At 37.2% G+C, this 21,407-nt stretch overlaps 2 protein-coding genes across 5 annotated transcripts; one reads left to right on the forward strand and one right to left on the reverse strand.

Annotated features, from left to right (window-relative positions):
- The first annotated feature begins 12,138 nt into the window (after positions 1-12,138).
- Positions 12,139-15,402, forward strand: LOC120090491 (Pentatricopeptide repeat (PPR-like) superfamily protein). Its single transcript, XM_039048197.2, has one exon. It carries the CDS (start codon positions 12,306-12,308, stop codon positions 14,082-14,084), a length of 1,779 nt encoding a protein of 592 aa, XP_038904125.1. The 5' UTR covers positions 12,139-12,305; the 3' UTR covers positions 14,085-15,402.
- LOC120090493 (OVARIAN TUMOR DOMAIN-containing deubiquitinating enzyme 12-like) lies at positions 14,692-19,113 on the reverse strand. 4 transcript variants are annotated; one of them, XR_005485558.2, is made up of 12 exons: positions 18,535-19,113; positions 18,005-18,326; positions 17,775-17,914; positions 17,264-17,337; positions 16,958-17,012; positions 16,751-16,825; positions 16,567-16,640; positions 16,429-16,477; positions 16,030-16,114; positions 15,869-15,906; positions 15,655-15,711; positions 14,692-15,103 (listed from the first exon to the last, which is right to left on the reverse strand). XR_005485558.2 is itself a non-coding variant. In XM_090307397.1 (12 exons), the coding sequence occupies exons 3-12, from the start codon at positions 18,324-18,326 to the stop codon at positions 15,024-15,026; spliced, it is 1,011 nt and encodes a 336-aa protein (XP_090163523.1). In that variant the 5' UTR covers positions 18,535-18,585; positions 18,764-18,875; the 3' UTR covers positions 14,692-15,023. The 4 variants fall into 4 exon arrangements, 3 of the variants coding, with proteins under 3 accessions (XP_090163523.1, XP_038904127.1, XP_038904132.1); XM_090307397.1 differs by lacking the exon at positions 15,869-15,906 and having other exon boundaries at positions 18,535-18,585; positions 18,764-18,875; XM_039048199.2 differs by having other exon boundaries at positions 15,655-15,906; positions 18,535-18,585; positions 18,764-18,864.
- Positions 19,114-21,407: the final 2,294 nt, after the last annotated feature.

The raw sequence follows: 21,407 nt of genomic DNA on the forward strand, positions 1-21,407 counted from the left end.
GCCTTCTCATTCGCCCTTGTCCATCGCTCGTATGCCTTCTGAACATTTCGAGCGACATTATGAGCTAGAATAGAAGGACAAGCCTCCGTGAGAGCGAACATGAGATCTTCGATGATCAGGATCGTCGTGATTATATGTTTCCATGTTGGAAATTATTGCCAGTAAGTTTTTCGGCGCTTAACAAAGCCGAAGTGGTTGTTTCCATTTTGAAAATGTTGCTGAAAAGACAAACAAAACTTTATTAGAATTTGCTAAACCACTATTAAACCAATCAGTTTTGCAAAATAGTTTCAAGTACCCTAAGTTATAGACTTCTATTTTGCAATGATGCCCCAGTGAGGCAGGACAAATGTCACTGGTGGGGTGATCAGTTGGCCTTTCGCTGGGATGAGACATTCTCAACCATTAGGCAGAACCAACTCTTGGATCTAAACCTAACAGCCACCATTTTTCGGTCAGAAATCGTTAACCTTTAACTATTCCGCGTAAGTGTAACCCCTCGCTTTCGGTGCCAGAGTCTCGCCTTAATGAGCCCACCGTAGGGAAGAAGTAGATTAGGACAAGAGACTAAGTTACCTTATCCTCTTACAGGAGATCAAATAAAGAAACGCGCAAAATTGTCATCCTTTAGGAGGACACTCCCAGGGTGTCTCGAGGCGATGCGCAGTAACTTTATTCAACCTAACGAAGGAGACTGTTAGAGGAAAAATTGAGATGGGATGGGATCGCGCACGCACTCATGTATTATACATGGCTTAAGCTATGCGTTTACGCCCATGCGTCAAAGGTCATGCGTTGGAATGAAAATGCGTTAATCTAGTATGCAATGACCACGCGTTCCTATCACAAGTTTTCTTACGCTCGCGCCAAGTATAACGCGAACGTAAGTTTCTCGGGTAATCCGAGGTCGACACAGGGACTTGTCACTCAATAATGCTTGTGAAGCAATGCGTTTGAGACGATGAATAAAAATAAAAAGAAGAAGTTTAATGGAATTACACACTGCTCATACTCCTAACTAAACAGATTAAGCAATAGAAGACTTGCGATGAGAATAGGTAGATACACAACAACCATTAATGCATAGTAATGTTTATTATCTTAAATCGCCCGAGTAATCCCAGCTCGTCACACTAATGTACACACACCTCTCGATGGTTAGCCGCATGACTATATCTCTATAGCGCATGGTTGCGTCAAGCATAAGATTGTGCCTATCTCTAGGAACATTGCATACTTTGCTTTAGTGCATTCCATCTCTTACCTTCTCAGGCAGTTAGGCGCGTCTATTTAACTTATAGACAAGCATTGCAACAACCCATAGACAAGCATTGCTACAGCCTTTCACCAAGCAAAGAGGATTAACTCACTATACTCGCACAACGCACACCTCTCGATGGGTTGCTACATGCGTCCTATCTCTAGGCTACACGATTAAATATGTGATCGTCTTTGATAGATAAACGTTGAAGATAAACAATGATAGAGATGAAGATGATCAAGAAGACGACAATGAAGGAATCAAAATATGCATTGATTACAAAATGTCTTAATATCTTAAGCTAAAATGTAATACAATACAGAGGTTAGAGGAGAAATGAAAGACTCTGTGTCAAGACTGCCAGTGGTGCCATGGATGAATGGTGGAGATGTCTCTCTCGAGCTCTATCTCCGACGAAAGCTCCAGTCGTCACTCGGTCTGGTTTGTGGAGGTGAAGAATTCTCACTGAAAATCTTGCTCAAGCTCTCATCTGTGATCGCAAACCTCTGCCTTGAGGCAGAATTTCGGATGTCTTGAAATGAAGATCCAAGGGTCTATTTATAGAGTTAAATGCCGACAGTTATCATGATTTCATTATGTCTTACTACTGCTTTTGTTGCAGTATGGGCATTGTTACATCGTCTTATCTTGTTGATACTCCCAAGGTATGCATCCGAGCTTGATTCAACTGAAGTATCAACGCGTTCTACCCATCTTGCGATCTTCTATTATGGCTATCACTCCATGGCCGCAATCTCCAAGTGATTAGCACATTCGCTTGATCATCACAATTTCCATGCGATGGACGCATTCGATCACCGCAACTTCCATGTGATGGACGCATACGATCATCGCATGCATTCATTAATTCAAAAGCTTGGCTTTCAGCGCATGCGTTTGTCTTTATGGTCACCTGGCTTCAGCGCATGCGTTTGATTGTGATTGCTTATTTCCAACGCATGCGTTTGATTCCTGTGATAGCTATAAAAATAGACACTTTGGCATGGAATAACGCATAATATTGGGTCAGTGAGGATTTAGGTGCTAATTGATGCAAAACTCAATTTTTCACAAATTCTAACTATTATCACCGCATTTTCTACTTGTTAGCCCTCATAATTCTAAATAAAAGGCTTATAATAACTGGCATTTCTGCCAGTTATCACATCCCCAATCTTAGAATCATGCTTGTCCTCAAGCATGCGTCATACTCAAGAAATTCTTCTCTCCTTTCGGCGTTCCTTTGCGATGACCAGCCTCTCAGAATTTTACTCGTACCTCTAACCATGGCTGCAATGCTCTCTCTACTTTGGCTGCTTTTTCAAAGAGATCTTTTCTAAGTTGAAATTTGGCAAGCCTTTGCTCAAAAACTTTTTATTCATTCTCCGCAACTTTGCGTTTAGCTCTTGAGAATGCGTTCGTTCAAAACACTTCAAGATTATGCGATTACTTATTCATATGCAGTGTTGAACCTGGTTACGCTCTTCGTTTTGGCTTACCCCCACTCAACTCATGTCTTGCTTGATTTGACCTGCTCCCAATAGAGGAGTTGCGTTTATGCGTTGATCCTGGCGACTTACGTTCGTTTTGGCTTGCCCCCACAGGTGTCATGCGGACATCCAACTACGGGTAAATGCCTTTCACAACTTGACTCTTATCAACATGGGTTTCCCCATTGTGTTGACAGTGGACTTGTTATTTTCAATTTTTTTTTTTTTTTTTTTTGAAAGGAATGACCGCAATGTAGTGAACGCAATTCTCCGAGACCGCTGCCACCCCCAAACTTAGGAGGTGGCAGTGTTTTCACCACAAGCTAAAAACAAACTCAATAGGAATGTGATAACAAATGTTTGAGCAAGGGTTTGCACACAATAAAACTAGACTTTCACAATCTGAAGAAGCTATTAAAAGTATAGAGACCCTTGCGATACTAGTTAGAGGATGCGGTGAATTATTTGTACCATCATAGATGCATCGCAAAAGACCGCAATCGGACAAGGAGAATTTCAAAAGAATAATGCATAAAAGATAACAACAAAAGAACCTTAAGTAGAATGACGCATGCAACAACGCGTTGGAATTCATGCTGTTGAAGCCATGCGTTGAAGGATGTGGAGGATTCTTCCATTGTAACTGCGCACCGAGGAGAGTTATTGTTGCACCTACAAGGAGCAAACGCACCACAACCAAGGAAGCAGCCGCATATCCAAAATAACAATAAGAAAAATAAACTAAACTAGGAGAGTAAGGTAAAGATAGAGTAGAAGACGTCCCTGGAGAAGTTGAAGTGTTGTCACCGCAAAGAGTCTCTCATGTAGGAGATAGCTCTCAACTGCTTGGGTCAAGGGGCTCGCCCTGACCATTGGAGCTTCCAGCAATTGTTGGACGCATGATGGTTGACATGTGCCTAAGACTGCTTCCAGTGCATGCGACAGATAGCTTTCTATCTCGGGGTCAATATTTGACTTTCGACACATCACCTATACTTCAAATATTATTTGCAGCTTGGTCGCACAATCTACAATACGCCTAAGATTGAACGGGTGCCTACGAAAACAAAAAACTTCACAAAACATTAGGTGCCAAGTCCCTGGTAACAGCGCCAAAAACTTGTTGGAGGAAAAATTGAGATGGGATGGGATTACGCATGCACTCATGCGTTATACATGGCTTAAGCTATGCGTTTACGCCCATGCGTCAGAGGTCGTGCGTTGGAATGAAAATGCATTAATCTATATGACTACGCGTTCCTATCACAAGTTTTCTTACGCTCGCGCCAAATATAATGCGAACGCAAGTTTCTCGGGTAATCCGAGGTCGACACAGGGACCTGTCACTCAATAATGCTGGTGAAGCAATGCGTTTGAGGCGATGAATAAAAATAAAAAGAAGAAGTTAATGGAATTACACACTACTTCTACTCCTAATTAAATAGACTGAGCAATAGAAGACTTACGATGAGAATAAGTAGATACACAACAACCATTAACGCATAGTAATGTTTATTATCTTAAATCGCCCGAGTAATCCCAGCTCGTCACACTAACACATCGTACACCTCTCGGTGGTTAGCTGCATGATTATATCTCTATAGTGCATGGTTGCGTCGAGCATAAGATTGTGCCTATCTCTAGGAACAATGCATACTTTGCTTTAGTGCGTTCCATCTCTTACCTTCTCAGACAGTTAGGCGCGGCTATTTAACTTATAGACAAGCATTGCAACAACCCATAGACAAGCGTTGCTACAGCCTTTCACCAAGCAAAGAGGATTAACTCACTATACTCACACAACGCACACCTCTCGGTGGGTTGCTACATGCGTCCTATCTCTAGGCTACACGATTAAGTATGTGATCGTCTTTGATAGATAAACGTTGAAGATAAACAATGATAGAGATGAAACGGCAATGAAGGAATCAAGATATGCATTGATTACAAAATGTCTTAATATCTTAAGCTAAAATGTAATACAATACAGAGGTTAGAGGAGAAATGAAGGACTCTGCGTCAAGGCTACTGGTGGTGCCGTGGATGAATGGTGGAGATGTCTCTCTCGAACTCTATCTCCGGTGAAAGCTCTAGTCGTTACTCGGTCTGGTTTGTGGAGGTGAAGAATTCTCACTGAAAATCTTTCTCAAGCTCTCATCTGTGATCGCAAATCTCTTCCTTGAGGCAGAAGTTCGGATGTCTTGAAATGAAGATCCAATGGGCTATTTATAGAGTTAAATGTTGACAGCTATCATGATTGCGTTATGTCTCACTGCTGCTTTTGTTGCGGTATGGGCATTGTCACATCGTCTTATCTTATTGATACTCTCAACGTATGCGACCGAGTTTGATTCAATTGAAGTATCAACGTGTTCTACCCATTTTTTGATCTTCTATTATGGCTATTACTCCGTAGCCGCAATCTCCGATTGATTAGCACATTCGCTTGATCATCGCAACCATTCGATGGACGCATTCGATCATCGCAACTTCCATGCGATCACTGCATGCATTCGTTTATTCAAAAGCTCGGCTTTCAGCACATGCGTTTGTCTTTGCGGTTGCCTGGCTTCAGCGCATGTGTTTGATTGTGATTGCTTATTTCCAACGCATGCATTTGATTCCTACAATAGCTATAAAAATAGACAATTTGGCACGGAATAACGCATAATATTGGGTCAATGAGGACTTAGGTACTAATCGACGAAAAAATCAATTTTTCACAAATTCTAAGTATTATCACCGCATTTTCTACTTGTTAGCCCTCATGATTTTAAATAAAAGACTTATAATAACTTGCATTTCTGCCAGTTATCAGAGACCAAGGGATATGCTGTCGCACTTCCCGCTCCCACTTACTATGAACACTCTTTCCATCCACATTGATATTGACCTACCTAAACACCATCCGTTGGGGGGACACGCCAAAGGTGCCGCGAGGCCAAGGATAGATCTCACGGTGTGGACTATTTAAGAGAAACATGAAAGGTTTAAATGAAGCATCTTATGCCCAAGTACCTCCCACTGAATGTTCTACCTAGGGATTCATTAACCTAGACAATCCGGCTACTGATTTTAGTCTAAGTCATCTTTTTAAACTCTGCTCATAAACAATGTTTGTCTATTAAATATGAACAAGTTCAAGTAGTCACATTTAAACACTTTAATGGACTGTCCTCAACTTGCATGCATGCATCAAATCTATCTAATTCACCTTTCCAGGTAAGTTCCCAGGTAGGGGTGTTACGTTTCCGTCAACATAAATATCCCAGTCTAGACAGAACCCACCTTAGGCAAAAGGTCCCTTATAGATAAATTTGCTACACTTTAACCTTTTATTAGCCAATTTAATCCTATTAAATTGATTAAAAGATTAAAGCCTTAGGGTTGTTAATCTTATTAGAACCGTGATCTTAGGTCTATGTGATCCAAGTTTTAAACATTGTAAAACCATGAATTAAACCTAAGTGAGCATGCATGTCTTTCTTATTTCTTTTAGTTCTAATTTCTCTTTAACTTTTAAAAGGAACAACTAAAACCATTGCGCACAACGAGACGTTTATAACATTTATAAATTAACCTATGTGTCATGCTTCATGCAATGTCCAGTCATTACTATATATAACTTTTATATAACGCGTAACAACTAAGCAAACATGTTTTCATTCACCCTTATACTATAACAATTATAATTTAAAGATGATGTATGACAATGCTTTTTATGCATGCATAGATATAACTCTTATATTATATGATACATGAGCATGCTCTTACATAATTAAATCATGCTCTCTAAATTATAACAATTACAATAAAGAGATGATGCATGACCATTGCATAACCTAAGGTGGGATTTACTATATGTGCATACCATATGACATATAAAAACATACATCGCATGTAATAAATAAAGGATTAATGGACTGAGATGAGCCTTTACAAAAAAATGGGAATGAAAAAACCCTATCTATTACATTTTTCATTGAGCTAACTGGTTCACAGGAGAACTGGGTCTTGAACCGCCAAGAGGTCTTCATCGTGTAGCAAACTCCAGTAGGTAGACGGTCGTTCAGTGCGCACAAGATGATAGAAGCATAAGTAAACAATCGCGTAGACGACGACGAGGCTACGAAGCCTGATCCTCTACACGATCGTGTAGCGCGACGACAGGTAAACGATTTACCTCACGTTACTAAGCGATCTTTTAGTCAGTTACTAAGCGATGAAGCTTGCTGACTTAAACAATTGACTAGTGCGCGTGCGTCAAACGATCCGTGAGCATCTCATCGTTTACACAATGCGATACTCAGCGATTGCGTACCCAATCATCAAAACGATACGATCAACTCTTGATCGCATACCCCATCGTTTAATCGATACGTTCAACAGCGATCGCGTACTCGATCATCTTTACGAGGCGATCAACAGCGATCGCGTACCACATCTTGTGCACGATGCAATCAACAGCGATCGCGTAACACATCTTCTGCACGACGCGATCAACCCTAGATCGCCTCCTTCTTCGAAGAATCACATCGCTTGCCCAAAACTTCAACGAATGACTCAAAACCTCAAATAAACTTTCAATACAAACTCGATAACGATTATTAATGACCAAAAATGTAGGGGCTTTTACAAACAACCGCAAATGTAAAAGGATCTAAATCAAACCGAGGCTAATCATCCCGAAAACATCCATTAATCCCGCACATCCACAATAGATTTAACAATTAAACAGCGTAGAAATGCACCCACCATGAATGTAAGTGTTATTTCGTTGCAACAGATGAAATCAGAGTATCAGAACCTGGCTCTGATACCATTTGAAGGATCTCATATCTAAGAGTTCCATGAGCGTGTTTGGATTGTTTCGATCTCACAGTGACCAAAATACAACAATATACATTTAATACATACAATTATGCAAACAAATCTTAATTAATGGCATGTTAAGAACAAGATAAAAAAACAAGGGAAAGAGTTCCATACCAGTTGAAGACGTTCTTCACACTTCGGAACTCAACACAACGGAACCCTCCACGCGATCTACCAACGCCCAGCAGCAGTGTTAACAACAGCAACACGAACAGCCGCACAAACACAAACGCCGCGGGGACGATACCACCACTAAAGAGCCCCGGGTATTCTCGGAGTGAAAACCCAAAGGGTGGCCTTTTGTGAATTTGGTAAAGGAAGAAGGAAACACAAATTGTGTAGGCAATAAACAAGTGGGAGGAAAAAAGACGCTATCGCATAGCAGACTGCTTATCATTTAAGAGAAGCTACATGATCGTGTAGGATTTACTAAACGATCATTTAGGAAAAGGTATATGATCATTTAGCTAAATAAACACACTATACGATCGTTTAGAGAAGCTATGCGATCGTGTAGGAAACAGTGTGCGATCATTTAGGCGCATGAGGACGATCATTTAGGCGAAGAGGACTATCGTATAGGCTCTCGTTTTACGTAAGCGATCATTTAGATTCTCCAACGCGCGCTTTCTCTTTTTCTCTTTTGGGCGATCGATTGAATGAATCAAAAATGAAAACATTTTTCATTTTAACTCATCAGTTACAATAACCGACAATGCCCCACTAACCCACATCCGAACGTGAATTTTTTGGATTAATTATCATATAATTAACCAACTAATTAATTAATAAAAATAATCATATTATATTTTTATCCTATAGTTTGATATCACATATCTACTATAGTATTTTTCTCCTCTACTTGATATAAATCATATTTATATCTAATTTCCTCCAAAATAATGTATCTCATACATTTAACCAATTATATCATATATAATTAACCAGTCCAATTATATCATATATAGTCGAACTTCCTCTTGTCAATTTGAACATTTCAAATTAACCCAAACACTGGTTCTCGACTTTATCCAAGCTACCCAGGGGACCTAATGGACCTATGGCTCGAAGCTCCAACTGTCCGTGAATAGCTGACTAAACTCTTTAGCCACGAGATCCACCATCCGTTAACTGTCAGGCATTCCACTAAAGACCAACAGCTTCACAGATATAACCAATCATGAGTACGATGATCCTTCACAGATGCTCGTAAGTACAGCTGGGCCAAATTACCATTTTGCCCCTATAGTTACAATCCACTCCTTAAGTACCACTGATTCCTCTAATGAACAATACAACATAGTCCAACTATGTGTGAACACCTCTTGGGTCAAGAGAAGGTGTGTGGCGCCACATCGTTCAAGCCCCAAAATCAGCCCTTAAGAGAGTTATCTATCTACTTACCCCTGCCTCAAGGAAGGGCTAAATTCCATCTTGTGTAGCTGAGTTCCTAGCTCTCAAATCAGACGAATCCCCAAAATGGTAGGTTTGAATCGGCAATCTGGCCACTCGCACCCATACAAATCAAAGGACCACCCTCAATGGCAGGAGTTCCCAACTCATTCAGGATTGAGGTCATGTTACCTATGGTCATCCTAGTGAAGTGAAGTCTCTATCATGAATAGTGTTATATAACGAGACGTTAACACTTTGTGGTCAGGTCTTATACAAACTCTTTATATAGGACGTCCTCGCTCGCATGTCCCCAACACGAATGATCAGGATCAGACCATCTGTGACAAGTCACAACACTTGTGACCATTCCACAAAGCGGGCCGCATCCATAGCGTTACCAGGATAAGGTTTCCCTCTTATATCTATATACTACATACCATTTTGGTTATCACTCAAGACATGATCCACTTGTATGTCACCACATACATGCTTGAGTCCCATACAGATAACCATGGATTTTATGTTTATTGGTTTGTTGTAAAGCAAATAAAACAAGCAATTAAGCATATGTGAGTTAAATATCATATATTAACAACACAAGCGTTCGTACAAACTGTTTACAAACTACAGGACACGAGACTTTAGGGCATCAATTCCAACAAGTCACTCATTGGGCATTCCAACTCACTCTTTTAAAAATGTTTTCCTCTCCAGGTAGCGGTCGACGTCCCGAGGCCTAGCAGTTCTACTAGTCAATCACTTCTCAGACCCACAAAAAGCAAAAATTTAGGTGGCTCATCATGTTCTGTTATTTAGTTTTATGTCCATGTCAAGGGAAAAGGGTAGAGTTGTGTTGAACAGATGTTGTATATGGGTTTGGTTTATGAAAACTATTATGTATGTGGATGTTGATATTTCTGATTAGCAGTAAATTGTGCTTAAAGTTGTTATTGAAACTGTCTGTTAAGTTCTAGAGAGTTATAAACTGCTAATCAAGTGTAACAAGTGCTAAAGATACAGGTTTTTAGGAGTATGTTGGACAGTAGTTTTCATAAGAGGGTTGGCAATTGCTGTCTTCACATTCCTTCTCAGATTAAAAGGGTAATCTGGGAAAAGGTGTGACAAGTTGGGCCCGTCATGTATTGATCCGACTCTACATTTGACTCTGATGAATGCTCAATCACAGGTTACTCCCCCATAAGTAGACGTGATGACTGAGGGGGGGTCGTGCTCATAAGTATATTCATTGAATAGTTCATGACCCTCAAACGTCTCCTAAGGATCAACATGGGTATCGAGGGAGTGGTGATCAGTGTTCTTCTCATCAGGTCTTATTCGGTTATCCGCTTACATCAAATCCACCCTTCTTATTCGATCTTTCTTGTACCTTATCTCATTTCTTGTTGGTATAAGTCTTGACACAACAATAGTCTGCATTTGAATGATGTAAACAAGTCAGTACATATGAAATAAACTACTAGTTACTAAATGACCGTTCATGACTTTCTAAAAGATCGCTTAGTCAAATTTAAGCGGTCGTTTAGATAATTTCTAAACGATCATTTAGATTAATATGAGCGTTCGATTAGAAATATGTGGGACATCGTTTAGTGTGATTTATACAATCTTTTGTTGTAATATAGGCAATCATTTAGTAAACTATAAATGACCGTTTAAAAATGGTAGTAGATGTTTACTTGTTTGGGTTGGAATATATTCTTATCCAACGACTTATACGATGGAGCCTAAGAACATGTCCACCTAAGAATTTGTGATATTGGCTTCTTGCTCACTTTGGTGGCTATGATCTTATTAGATGTTGACGGTGTTTTGTAAGCCAAACCTACAATATGGAAGAAAATATTCTATAAATATACATAATTTATCATAAACCCATTGAATACATATTGAATTCAATTGGAAAAGCAAGTACGTACCTGGAATGCAAGTACAAATCCCTTATACAGTATGTGACGTGTTTGGGATTTGCTACTTTTTTTATATCGTGTTACTCCTTCCCGCGTAAAATGCACTTCATACTATTCCACAAATGTGGGAATAAGATTGTCGACCAATCATAATGCCTAAAGACTTTAGTGTCATCGACGATTCCAAATGTCTTAACATTGAATTGTATTTTCTTGTCTTTTCCTATCATCACAACTTCGATGTATAATGTCAATGCAACCTTCACGTCATCTTCTCATTTGTAAATCTGAATTTTTCAAAAGTAGTCTCAACCTCCTTGCAAAGTTTTTCCTTTTTCTCATTTGGGTCCTTCGGTCCGAGCAATAGATGTCGTAGTCTCTCACCGCTCGTATCTCTTTCAATTGTTTCCTCGGTCAGCCACAACCCAGTTATCAGATTAAAATCATCTTAAGTGAATGTTATTTTCTTTCCCAGTATGTTAAAGCTTATAACATCTGGGTTCTTATCATTAACCTCCCTTAACAAAAAATGGTGGAGTAGGTGCCCATTAAACACAAGGTCCACATCCAACAATGGATCAAAGCACGTTTTCCTAAACATCACCATCTGCTTTGTGGTAAATTTCTTTTTAATCAAGTCATTCATTTTGTGGACGGTATAAGAGACGGTAGCAGGGAAATATTTCTCAGCAAGGACGTTCATCTTAGTAAACTGTAACAAATCCTAAACGATCGTTCAACCTAAGCTGAGTGATCGTTTAAGCCTTTGTTGGGCAATCTGTAACTAAGTTGGCCGATTGTTTAAGCCGTTGTTGGACGATCATTTAACCTAAGTTGGGCGATCGTTTGGCCTAAGTTAGACAATCCTATAACCTAAGTTGGGCAATCGTTTGACCTTAGTTGGAAGATGGTTTAACCTAGGTTGGGCGATCGTTTAACCTATGTTGGCGATCAATTTCGTTAAACTCAGCGAATTAACCATTTTGTTACGACTGAACAGAAAAATCAACATGCATTGAAGAAAACGAGTAAAATTCTTTCAGACCATAAAAACGATGGTAAAAAATATGTAGAAATGACCAACCAGTAGTAAAAACTTGGGAATATATTTGATATTTTACAAACAAAAATGTTAGACATAGATAAGTTTTTAGAAATAGGTTAGTCAGGTTTTTAGCTTATTTGGTGAAATCTTCAAGGTACCCGCCAAAATTTGGGTCTTCAACTCGATTTACTCGGTTTGTGAACAATAGAGAGTGTCTGGTAGCTTCACTTCAAATTTTTGCCCTAGATTTCATTTTCAAAAGATCTTCAATAGAAAAAACCCAAAACCAATTGAAACCCGTCTCCCATCCCATGTCGAATCAGGCGATTGCCACGAACATTGCGAAGCTAATTCTGAAATCTGGCCTTAAACCCTTCAAAACGACCCCATCTCTGCTTTCAAATCTTGATTCTCGAGTAACCCAACTGGTTTTGTCTGATCCAAATATTCCTACTCAGTCCTGTTTGAGTTTTTTCAACTTTCTCCGACAAAACCCGTCTCAGAAACCCGATCTTCGGGCACATTTAATCCTTATTTGTAGGTTGTATCGAGCTCGGAAGTTCGCGGTAATGAAAAATGTGTTGAACTTCATGGTCAATGATGGAAATCTTCGGAGCACTGTTGAGCGGATTGTTTCTTCGATTGGAGATGAGTTTAATGAGCCGAAATTTGTTGATAAATTTTGTGATATGTTGTTTAGAGTATACGTGGATAACCGAATGTTTGATTCGGCTTTGGAGGTTTTTGATTATGCGAGAAAGAGCGGGTTAGAGATTGAGGAGAGATCCTGCTTTGTGTTTTTACTTGCTTTAAAGAGGTCTGGTAATGTGGAATTATCTCTAGAATTCTTGACCCAAATGGTCGATTCTGGTGTGGAAATTAGTGTTTATTCGTTGACAGTTGTGGTTGATGGGTTGTGTAAGAAAAGGGAGGTTGTAAGGGCTAAAGCTTTGATGGATGAACTTGCTTGTAAAGGATTTAAGCCCAATATTTTCACATATAATACTCTTTTGAATGCTTATATTGAAAGGAATGATATGGGCTGTGTAAATGAGATTCTTAGTTTGATGGAGAAGGATGGTGTGGATTATAATGCATCAACATATACAATTTTGATTGAATGGTATTCAAGAAATTTGAAAATTGAGGAAGCAGAGGAGCTGTTTAATAAAATGCTTAAGAAAGGCGTAGAGCCTGATGTGTATGTTTACACCTCCATTATAAATTGGAATTGTAATTCTGCGAACATGAAGAGGGCCTTTGCTCTGTTTGATGATATGACTGAGAGAGGGGTTGTTCCAAATGCTTACACTTATGGTGCCCTTATAAATGGTGTCTGCAAGGCAGGGAAGATGGAGGCAGCTGAGATGCTGGTAAATGACATGCAAAGCAAAGGGATTGATATAAATCATGTGATATTCAATACATTGATAGATGGGTACTGCAAAAAAGGGATGATTGACGAAGCTCTAAGACTGCAGGATATCATGCAGCAAAAAGGGTTTGAAAATGATGTGTTTACTTATAACATAATTGCCAGTGGATTTTGTAGATTGAATCGGCAAGATGAAGCAAGGAGATTATTGCTCACAATGGAAGAAAGGGGAGTGGCTCCAAATGCAGTGAGCTTCAGTACTTTGATTGATATTTACTGCAAAGAAGGAAATTTTGCAGAAGCAAAAAGGCTGTTGAAGGAAATGGAGCAGAAGGGCGAGGAACCTAATGTTGTTACGTACAATACTTTCATTGAAGGATATGGCATGAAGGGAAAGATGGAGGAGGCATACAAGCTGATAGATGAGATGCAAGAAAGGGGGTTAATGCCAGACACATTCACATATACATCACTTATAAATGGGGAATGTGTACGTGGGAATGTGGATAGAGCGCTTGAACTGTTCAATGAAATGTCACGACAAGGGCTGAATAGAAATGTGATAACTTACACGGCAATGATCTCTGGGTTATCCAAGGATGGCAGAGCTGATGAAGCCTTCAAATTATACGATGAAATGAAAGCAGCAGGCATTGAACCTGATGATAGAATATACTCTTCCTTGACAGGGAGCCTTCATGGAGCAAGATCTTAGTTTCAGATTTGGAAGATATCATCGACCAGATAGAAACTTGACCAGATTGCGTGTAATGAGCTACAATTTTCTATGTGAAGATCCTTGAACTAAGAATTGCCGACGAAAAGTTGAAGTTATTTCATTCTAGTTTAAGAGAGGATAAAAAACTTAAGTATCACACATAGGAAATTTAAAGATCCAATACGGCGAATTCACTTGTGAAGACTAGCTTTTGTGCGCTATTCAACTGTATTAAGACAATCCCAATGCATTCAAAGACGCCACCATAAGCATGCTACAGAAAACCAAGGTGGGGGGTAGTTTCCCCGTTTCATCGTATGTAGAGGTGAGGGAAATAAACCACCCTGCTTCTAAGATGAAAATAGTTGTTTAACCATATTAACTCGACTGGTAAACAAGGCAAGATCATTTTGTCCATTTTTAGTACAATGATGAATGAAAAGTGATGGTCGATTCGTTTAATATCGTCAGATAAGGAAATGCCATACGAATGATGTATTATTCTGCTGTAGCCTGTAACAATGTAATTATGGTAAACGAATTCCAGTGATGACAGACCAATCCATTTGTTTCAATATCTGAGGTCAAGAAGAAAACTTGATACTTTCAGAGAAATACCTTTGCATTTCTGTCAAAAGAATTATTACAATCTGTCTCTCCCTCAAGATCCCAACCAATTAGGCCAGACTGTATACAACTACGAAAATAACCACATGCAGACATCCCTGAAGCATTCTGGGGGAACAACAACAACAACAGGGGGGAAAATTTTGGAAAAGTCCATGTGCTTTGTCTTTGTCATAAAAGAATTCAAGGCATGTGAATATTAGCCAATATTGGTGAATATGAATCCTAACAAAGGATTGCACTTGAAAAGGAGATGTCAAGCAATAGCAGGAGTAAAAGAGTTAGGAGTCTGAGGCAGCTGGGGGCTTTTCAATGCTTATTTCCAAACTTCCACCATCTTTTCTTCTTTCTCAACTCACTGGGTGGGGAATCGCCAGTTGACGGCACACCTGAATGTATATCAAAACAACATGAATGTTAGGCATGTGGATCAAGCTGGACCAAAGTCGAAGCTCAAACACCCAATTAAGTAATGAATCTTTCGGTCCAATTTTTGAAAATTTCCATGGTTTTCTTTTCCTGTTCTAAGTTTCAATAAACATATATATAGGTATGCTATATCGAACATCCCCAAAAAGTTTTGAAAGCATCAATCATTGACGCCCTAAATCAGTCTGATTGAAGTCTTGTTGGCACGTTTGAAAAACAAATGAAAGTAACTTCTAATAGAATGTCACTTTCTTTCTTTCTTTCTTTCTTTCTTTCTTTCTTTCTTTCTTTCTTTCTTTCTTTCTATTTAACCAAACATACATTAGGCATCCTCCAATGAAGAATAACCTAGAAGGGTCAAGGTCACCTAAAACTTAGTTTTGGTTAAAGCAGATGAGTCTCTTTTCTTTTCCTCTTTGTCCTCCCATTTTGTAGGTTTATCTCTTGGCTATTTATCAGACCCCCATTTCAAGCAACGGAAACACAATACAGAGTAGAGAACACTATTTACCTCCCTGAGGATGAATCGAGTTGTAATGCACCTCTGCCCAAAAACTCAAGAAAATCACTGCAAATGCATAGTATAGCCAGTCACAAAAACCATCAAATCGACGGGGAGGAAAAATAAAGGCAGGACCTGAGCCAATTATTCCATGCAAATAAACTTGAAAACAATGAAAAATGACAAATAAAACCAAGGAATAAAATACGATTATGCGGCTCACCGTGTTCAAACAAACCACTGAAGAGGAAACAATGAGAACTTCAATTGCAGCAGAAAAATAGCATTATAATGAAAGAAAAAGAAGACATAAGGGGGATGAGAAGAGTTAAAAATCAAGCTAATAATAAGATCACCAGTCATCTACAAATATGTATTCTTTACCTCCTTTTGTCTTCTCAGAATTTGGAAGAATCTCTATGCAGCAGGTATCCTTGAAAGAAGTAATAAGGAATATTTGCACGCAATACTGCATCAGAAGATGATTATGATGATAAGACGAGGACGAAATTCACATGTAACAAACTTCATTGATTGTAAGCTCAGTATGTCAAATTTTGGCCTTGAAGCAACAGATACAAGAGAGGTAGGATCGATTTCATTTAATGGTAGGATCGATTTCATTTAATGAAGGATGATAAGATATTATTGTCGCCATCCAATCCCCAATAGGAGACAGATAACAAAAGGAATTGATCTAGAATATATCATAGCATAACAAACTGCTATGAACTTCATTTGAAAGAAAATTAAGGCAATGAATTTTATGTATGTAGACCTCACCGAGTCCACGGCTGCTTGTAAAGTGACATGATCCCCCCATTCACCATTCCTGCTTCATAGAAGCAAAATGTTAACATGGTATTTTGAAGGAGGGTAAAGTAGAAAAGAAAAAGGAATCAAAGATAAAGCTGTTAGAACCTGGACATCTTCTCCAAGTAATCATCATATGCCATTGGGACATATCCCTCATAAATCTCTGGATGTGACATAAGCTTTTGGCACGAAAACGAACAAGTCGAAGATTTAGAGTTGTGATTAAATGAAAGAGAACTAAACAAATTCATTTTAAGGATCGTATTTCCGTTTTTCTAGGATGACAAACCTGATTTACTACTTTTTGTCTCACCAATTCATGATTGTCAGGTGTTCCATATAATTGGTCAGATAATGCACGGAACTGGGGAAGAATACAAAAAGGAAATGACCAAACCCATAACCATAACTTTAAAATGAATCAAAATTCAGTTGGGAAAAACAAGAAATAAAAAGAAGGAAAGGAAGAAGAGTGAAAAAGCTAAGAACAACAAACCTGACAATTGCCATCACCTTGAACCTTTCGTTCAACAAAGTCATACACTTGTAATCTGAATTGGAAAATTCCTCATCAGTTTTAATGGCTGATATCAATCTATTTAACAGAGAATCGTAGAGGAAACTTGTATATTCAGCACAACGATATCATACTAACATCCTTTTTCTAGCAATGCTACATTATGACATGAAAAAATCTATTTGTAACGAGAGAATAGAAGGCTATGGCTTAGCAGGTTCCTCTTATTGTACAGTTTCACTTTCAATAACAAATTCTTCAAAGTACAAATTTTCTAGAAGATACCTGTTCAGCAGCCTTTCATGATCAGAAGCTGCTTCATCAACTGAAGGAATTTCTCCATTAATTCTAGGAACATGCTGCTCAATTCACGGAAGGGGTTAGTCCCTAAATTGAACCCTCAGAAAACAGGCAAATAAAAAGAATTAAATCACAACTTATGGTCCAAAAAGAACTACGTCAACAAGCAGTACAAGCTGTAGAAATTACACATAAAAGCTCCTTTTACCGTATGTAGAATTCATATGATATTGCATAAATAAGTAAGAAAAGAAACGTCCTATGCCTTTCTTCAGAACAAACCATTATCTGCAGCCCTCAGTTTGACCATAACACAATACATAAGGAGGTTCTACAAAAGTCAAGAGTCATGGTAACTAATGGAAAAAAACAACAAATGGAAATCTCCGAGACTCTCCAAGAACACGTTTAGGAAAAAAAACTCACACACACAAGTAAATATGACTATGCAGAAATAGGTACGGGTGCGAGCGGTGCTTTATATATTCAAACCTACAGGAACAGGGATCATTTGATTGAATCTCCAGAATTCTTCACCATCAACTGCATATAAATAGGAGAAGTCCTCATCCCCAGGACTAGAACATGAACTAGAAGGATCCATAGTTTCAATATCTTCCTGAACAGAAACTCTCTCTGCAGTAAGAAATTAAATGTCCTAAAGTTAACAAAAAATGGCTACACAAGTCTGAGATGAATACTGAAATAGAAAGGGGTATTGAATACCTGAACTATTATTCCTTGGAAATGGATTATGCCAAGCAGTTGTGTATATGGATCCTCGCAATTGCTCATCTCTTTCAATTGGACATCTAGAGGAGTCTGTAATTGATAAGTGTGACAAATTTTCTTGCAGAGTTCTTGCAATAATCTCATCATTCTCCACGCAAGTGGGTTCTAAATTGTAATGATCTCTGTAATAATTTCCAGGATAATGGTCATCTACGGCTGTCATCTCCCCGTAATAACCAGAATTAAGAACTGAATCACCATCAAAAAGACGAAGACCCCACTGAATGACATCCGATTCATAACCAGAAGGAACCATCTAGATGCAAAAACATACAAGTTTTCCGATATTGAGTGCGTTAACAAATCAAAACAAACAACTTCTCATTTGGGTTTTACAAAAAGAAAAAACACAACAAAAATTTCCACCCATTTCAAGAAATTAATACTTAAGAACAGACGCAAAGCAACCCATTCCTCGTAATTCAATTAACAATCCGTTCATGTAATTTTCACAAACAACTCACCTTCAATTCACAGTCAGTACGATCAAAAACCACGAACGAAGCTCTGTTTAGCTGGAATGAATAAGATGGGTGGGTAGTACAGGAAAAAAAGAGGTTCACAGGTCAATGTACAATTACAGAAAGTTAATCAACACCACTGATGACGATGAACGCATTGAAAACGAAAATGCGCAAAAATTAAAAATCAAATAAACAGTTACAATTCATGCCAATTGCCAAATTTATATACATATTACACTACAGTTCCCTCCGTTTAAAATGCTGAGCGAGTTGAGTCGTTCGAAAGAACTGGCTGTGGCTGCCCACTAAAATGCTTCGAACAGACCGCAATTCCTAGAATACATACGATTGGTGAAATTCTAGTTTAAAGAAAAATGAAAGGGTCCTAATCAAAAACCCACGGCTGTTAATTCGAGAGGCCGGAATTGACGGCGGTGATCGGCGACGGTCAAAGAGCGGAAGCGGGGACGAACGGATGAGATTGGATTGTGGATGGAAGGTGGAAAATCAACGGCTGCGATTTGTGGGGTAGCGGCCGACCTTTTGCGACATTTGATTGAAAAAAAAAAAAAATTAATTAGGGGAAAAAATAATATGCCTTTTCCTTCAAATTCAATTCAATTCAATGTGAGGTCTAAAGGTCCCATCAAAAGTATAAAAACTGACGTCACATTGTGATGCTGCATTATATATATATTTTTTAATTACAAATTTAGTCCCTCACTCTATTGGTTATTTCCAACTTTCAATTTTATATGTAAGGAATTTTTAAATTTATAATTATGTGTTCAATAGGTTTTGAACTTTTTAATTTTGTATTTAACAAGTTATTGATCTACTTAATTTTTCTTTTAAATTCACAACCCTACATGACATAAACATTAAAAAAAATTAAAAAGAACTTTAATTTTATATCGAATAGATTAGTTATTCCATTTTTTTATTTTTACAAACTTATTATATACAAAATTAAAAATTTAGAGTCTCAATAGATATAAAATATAATTTTATATCTAATAGATCGATTGATTTGTAAAGAGTTTCAACATGTCATGAACTTGTTAGACATCAAAATTGAAAGTTCATAGATTTTTTAAGAGTTTAGTAGCCTAATTAAATAGGTTAAATTACAAGAATGTCTCGAATCCATCATTTTTTTCATGAATGACCTAATAAGTTGCAATATTGCATACACATCCTGTTAGTTTTTGTCCATTTTAAAAAATCGAAAATACACAAATATGAAACCATGTGCATTAAATTGGTTTTATCTAAATTTGTTTATTTTTCTCACTCCTTCTTAATTATCCTATTTTTTCTTCTCTCCCTCGCCCACCACCTATGGCACCTTCTCCATCTTCTTTACATTTTTTTTTCCAATTTCAAATATATATGAGTTTATTTAAAACAATAATTTATGCTCTAATTTATTGTGGTAGTATTATTATTATATAATAGAAAATATATTTGCAAAATAATTAAATATACATGTAATATGAAAAATTATGTGGAATATATATCCTAATAAAAACGAGACTAGAATTAAATATAGGGTATATATTAAATACTTGTTCTAAATATAATTGAGATAGTCTCGTACATATTTTAAATAAACCTCATATATATACATAGAAAATGAAACACAAATAAAAAAGAAAATTTGCAACCATAATTTTGCATTAAGTATATATTTACATAATAACTAAATATACATCTCAATTTTAAATTGGATAACTTTTAAATAATTTACCATTATCACACTTTCTAGAAAAATAAATTTATTAGGTTATAGTTTCAATTATGATATTTTGTTTACATTATTGTTGACTTAAAAAGTCGATAGGTCAAAGTTAACCTAAATATAATTCAAATAGTTAAGTAGATATAATCGATAAAAAAGTGGTTTAAATATCCATATTACTAAAATATATATATATATATATATACAAATTATTTCTTTTTTCTAATGTGACAAAGAACTTATTTCATGATGTGGAAAATAGTTTTAAATTTTGGTACGAAGATGAATCAATAATTATACAATTATTACGGATTGAAATTGCAACTTCAACACATGGACTACCTTAGTCTTAGTTTTACTCAGAGATGAACATTAATTGGTTCGTCGATTAATGAAGTTAGATTTTTGTTTTAAAATAAACAATATAGATAAATGAATGATACGAAACGATTGTTCATAGCAAGTATTAAAGTTATCACGAAATTAAATAGATAAGACACTAATTACCATATCAAAAATTTATTCAATTCACACTTTCAAATAAAAAATAAATAAATAAAATATATGCACAAAATCTATATTACACACAAAATACATCTAGCATTGAATGGTGTAAAATTAAATCAGCTGAAAGAAATATGAAAATATACAAGTTGGAAAGGGAAAGGGAAGTTTTGGGAAGAAAATGACTATTTTGAAATGCCCGATTAAGATGTCTGAAAATGAATTAATGTACTAACGTACAAGGCTTGACGATAAGATTTACTTTTAAATAATAAATAAATTATTATGGATATATAAATAAATAAATAACCCTTGTGATAAGATTGTTTAAAATAATATGTCTATGACGTTGCATGGCAAATGACTTCTTAAAAGGTCGGTCGCATTTCTAAATAAATAAAGAGTTTGCTCAAAATTATAGCTTTTGTTCTGAGCATTCGTCAAAATTAGTATAATTCAACTAGTATAAAATTTGTATTAAAATTTTGAAGTGAAATGTTCGATTTCTCCACTTTACATATTTCATATTTATTGAAAGAATGAGGATTGCATGTACATTAGATTAAAGTATAAATAAAATAGTGTATGAGTGCACATGCGGGGCGTTCCTTTCAACATTGGACACACC

Source organism: Benincasa hispida, chromosome 11 (genome assembly GCF_027475165.1).
Source record: "Benincasa hispida cultivar pf3 chromosome 11, pf3_genome.v1.1, whole genome shotgun sequence".
Taxonomy (NCBI): Eukaryota; Viridiplantae; Streptophyta; class Magnoliopsida; order Cucurbitales; family Cucurbitaceae; genus Benincasa; species Benincasa hispida.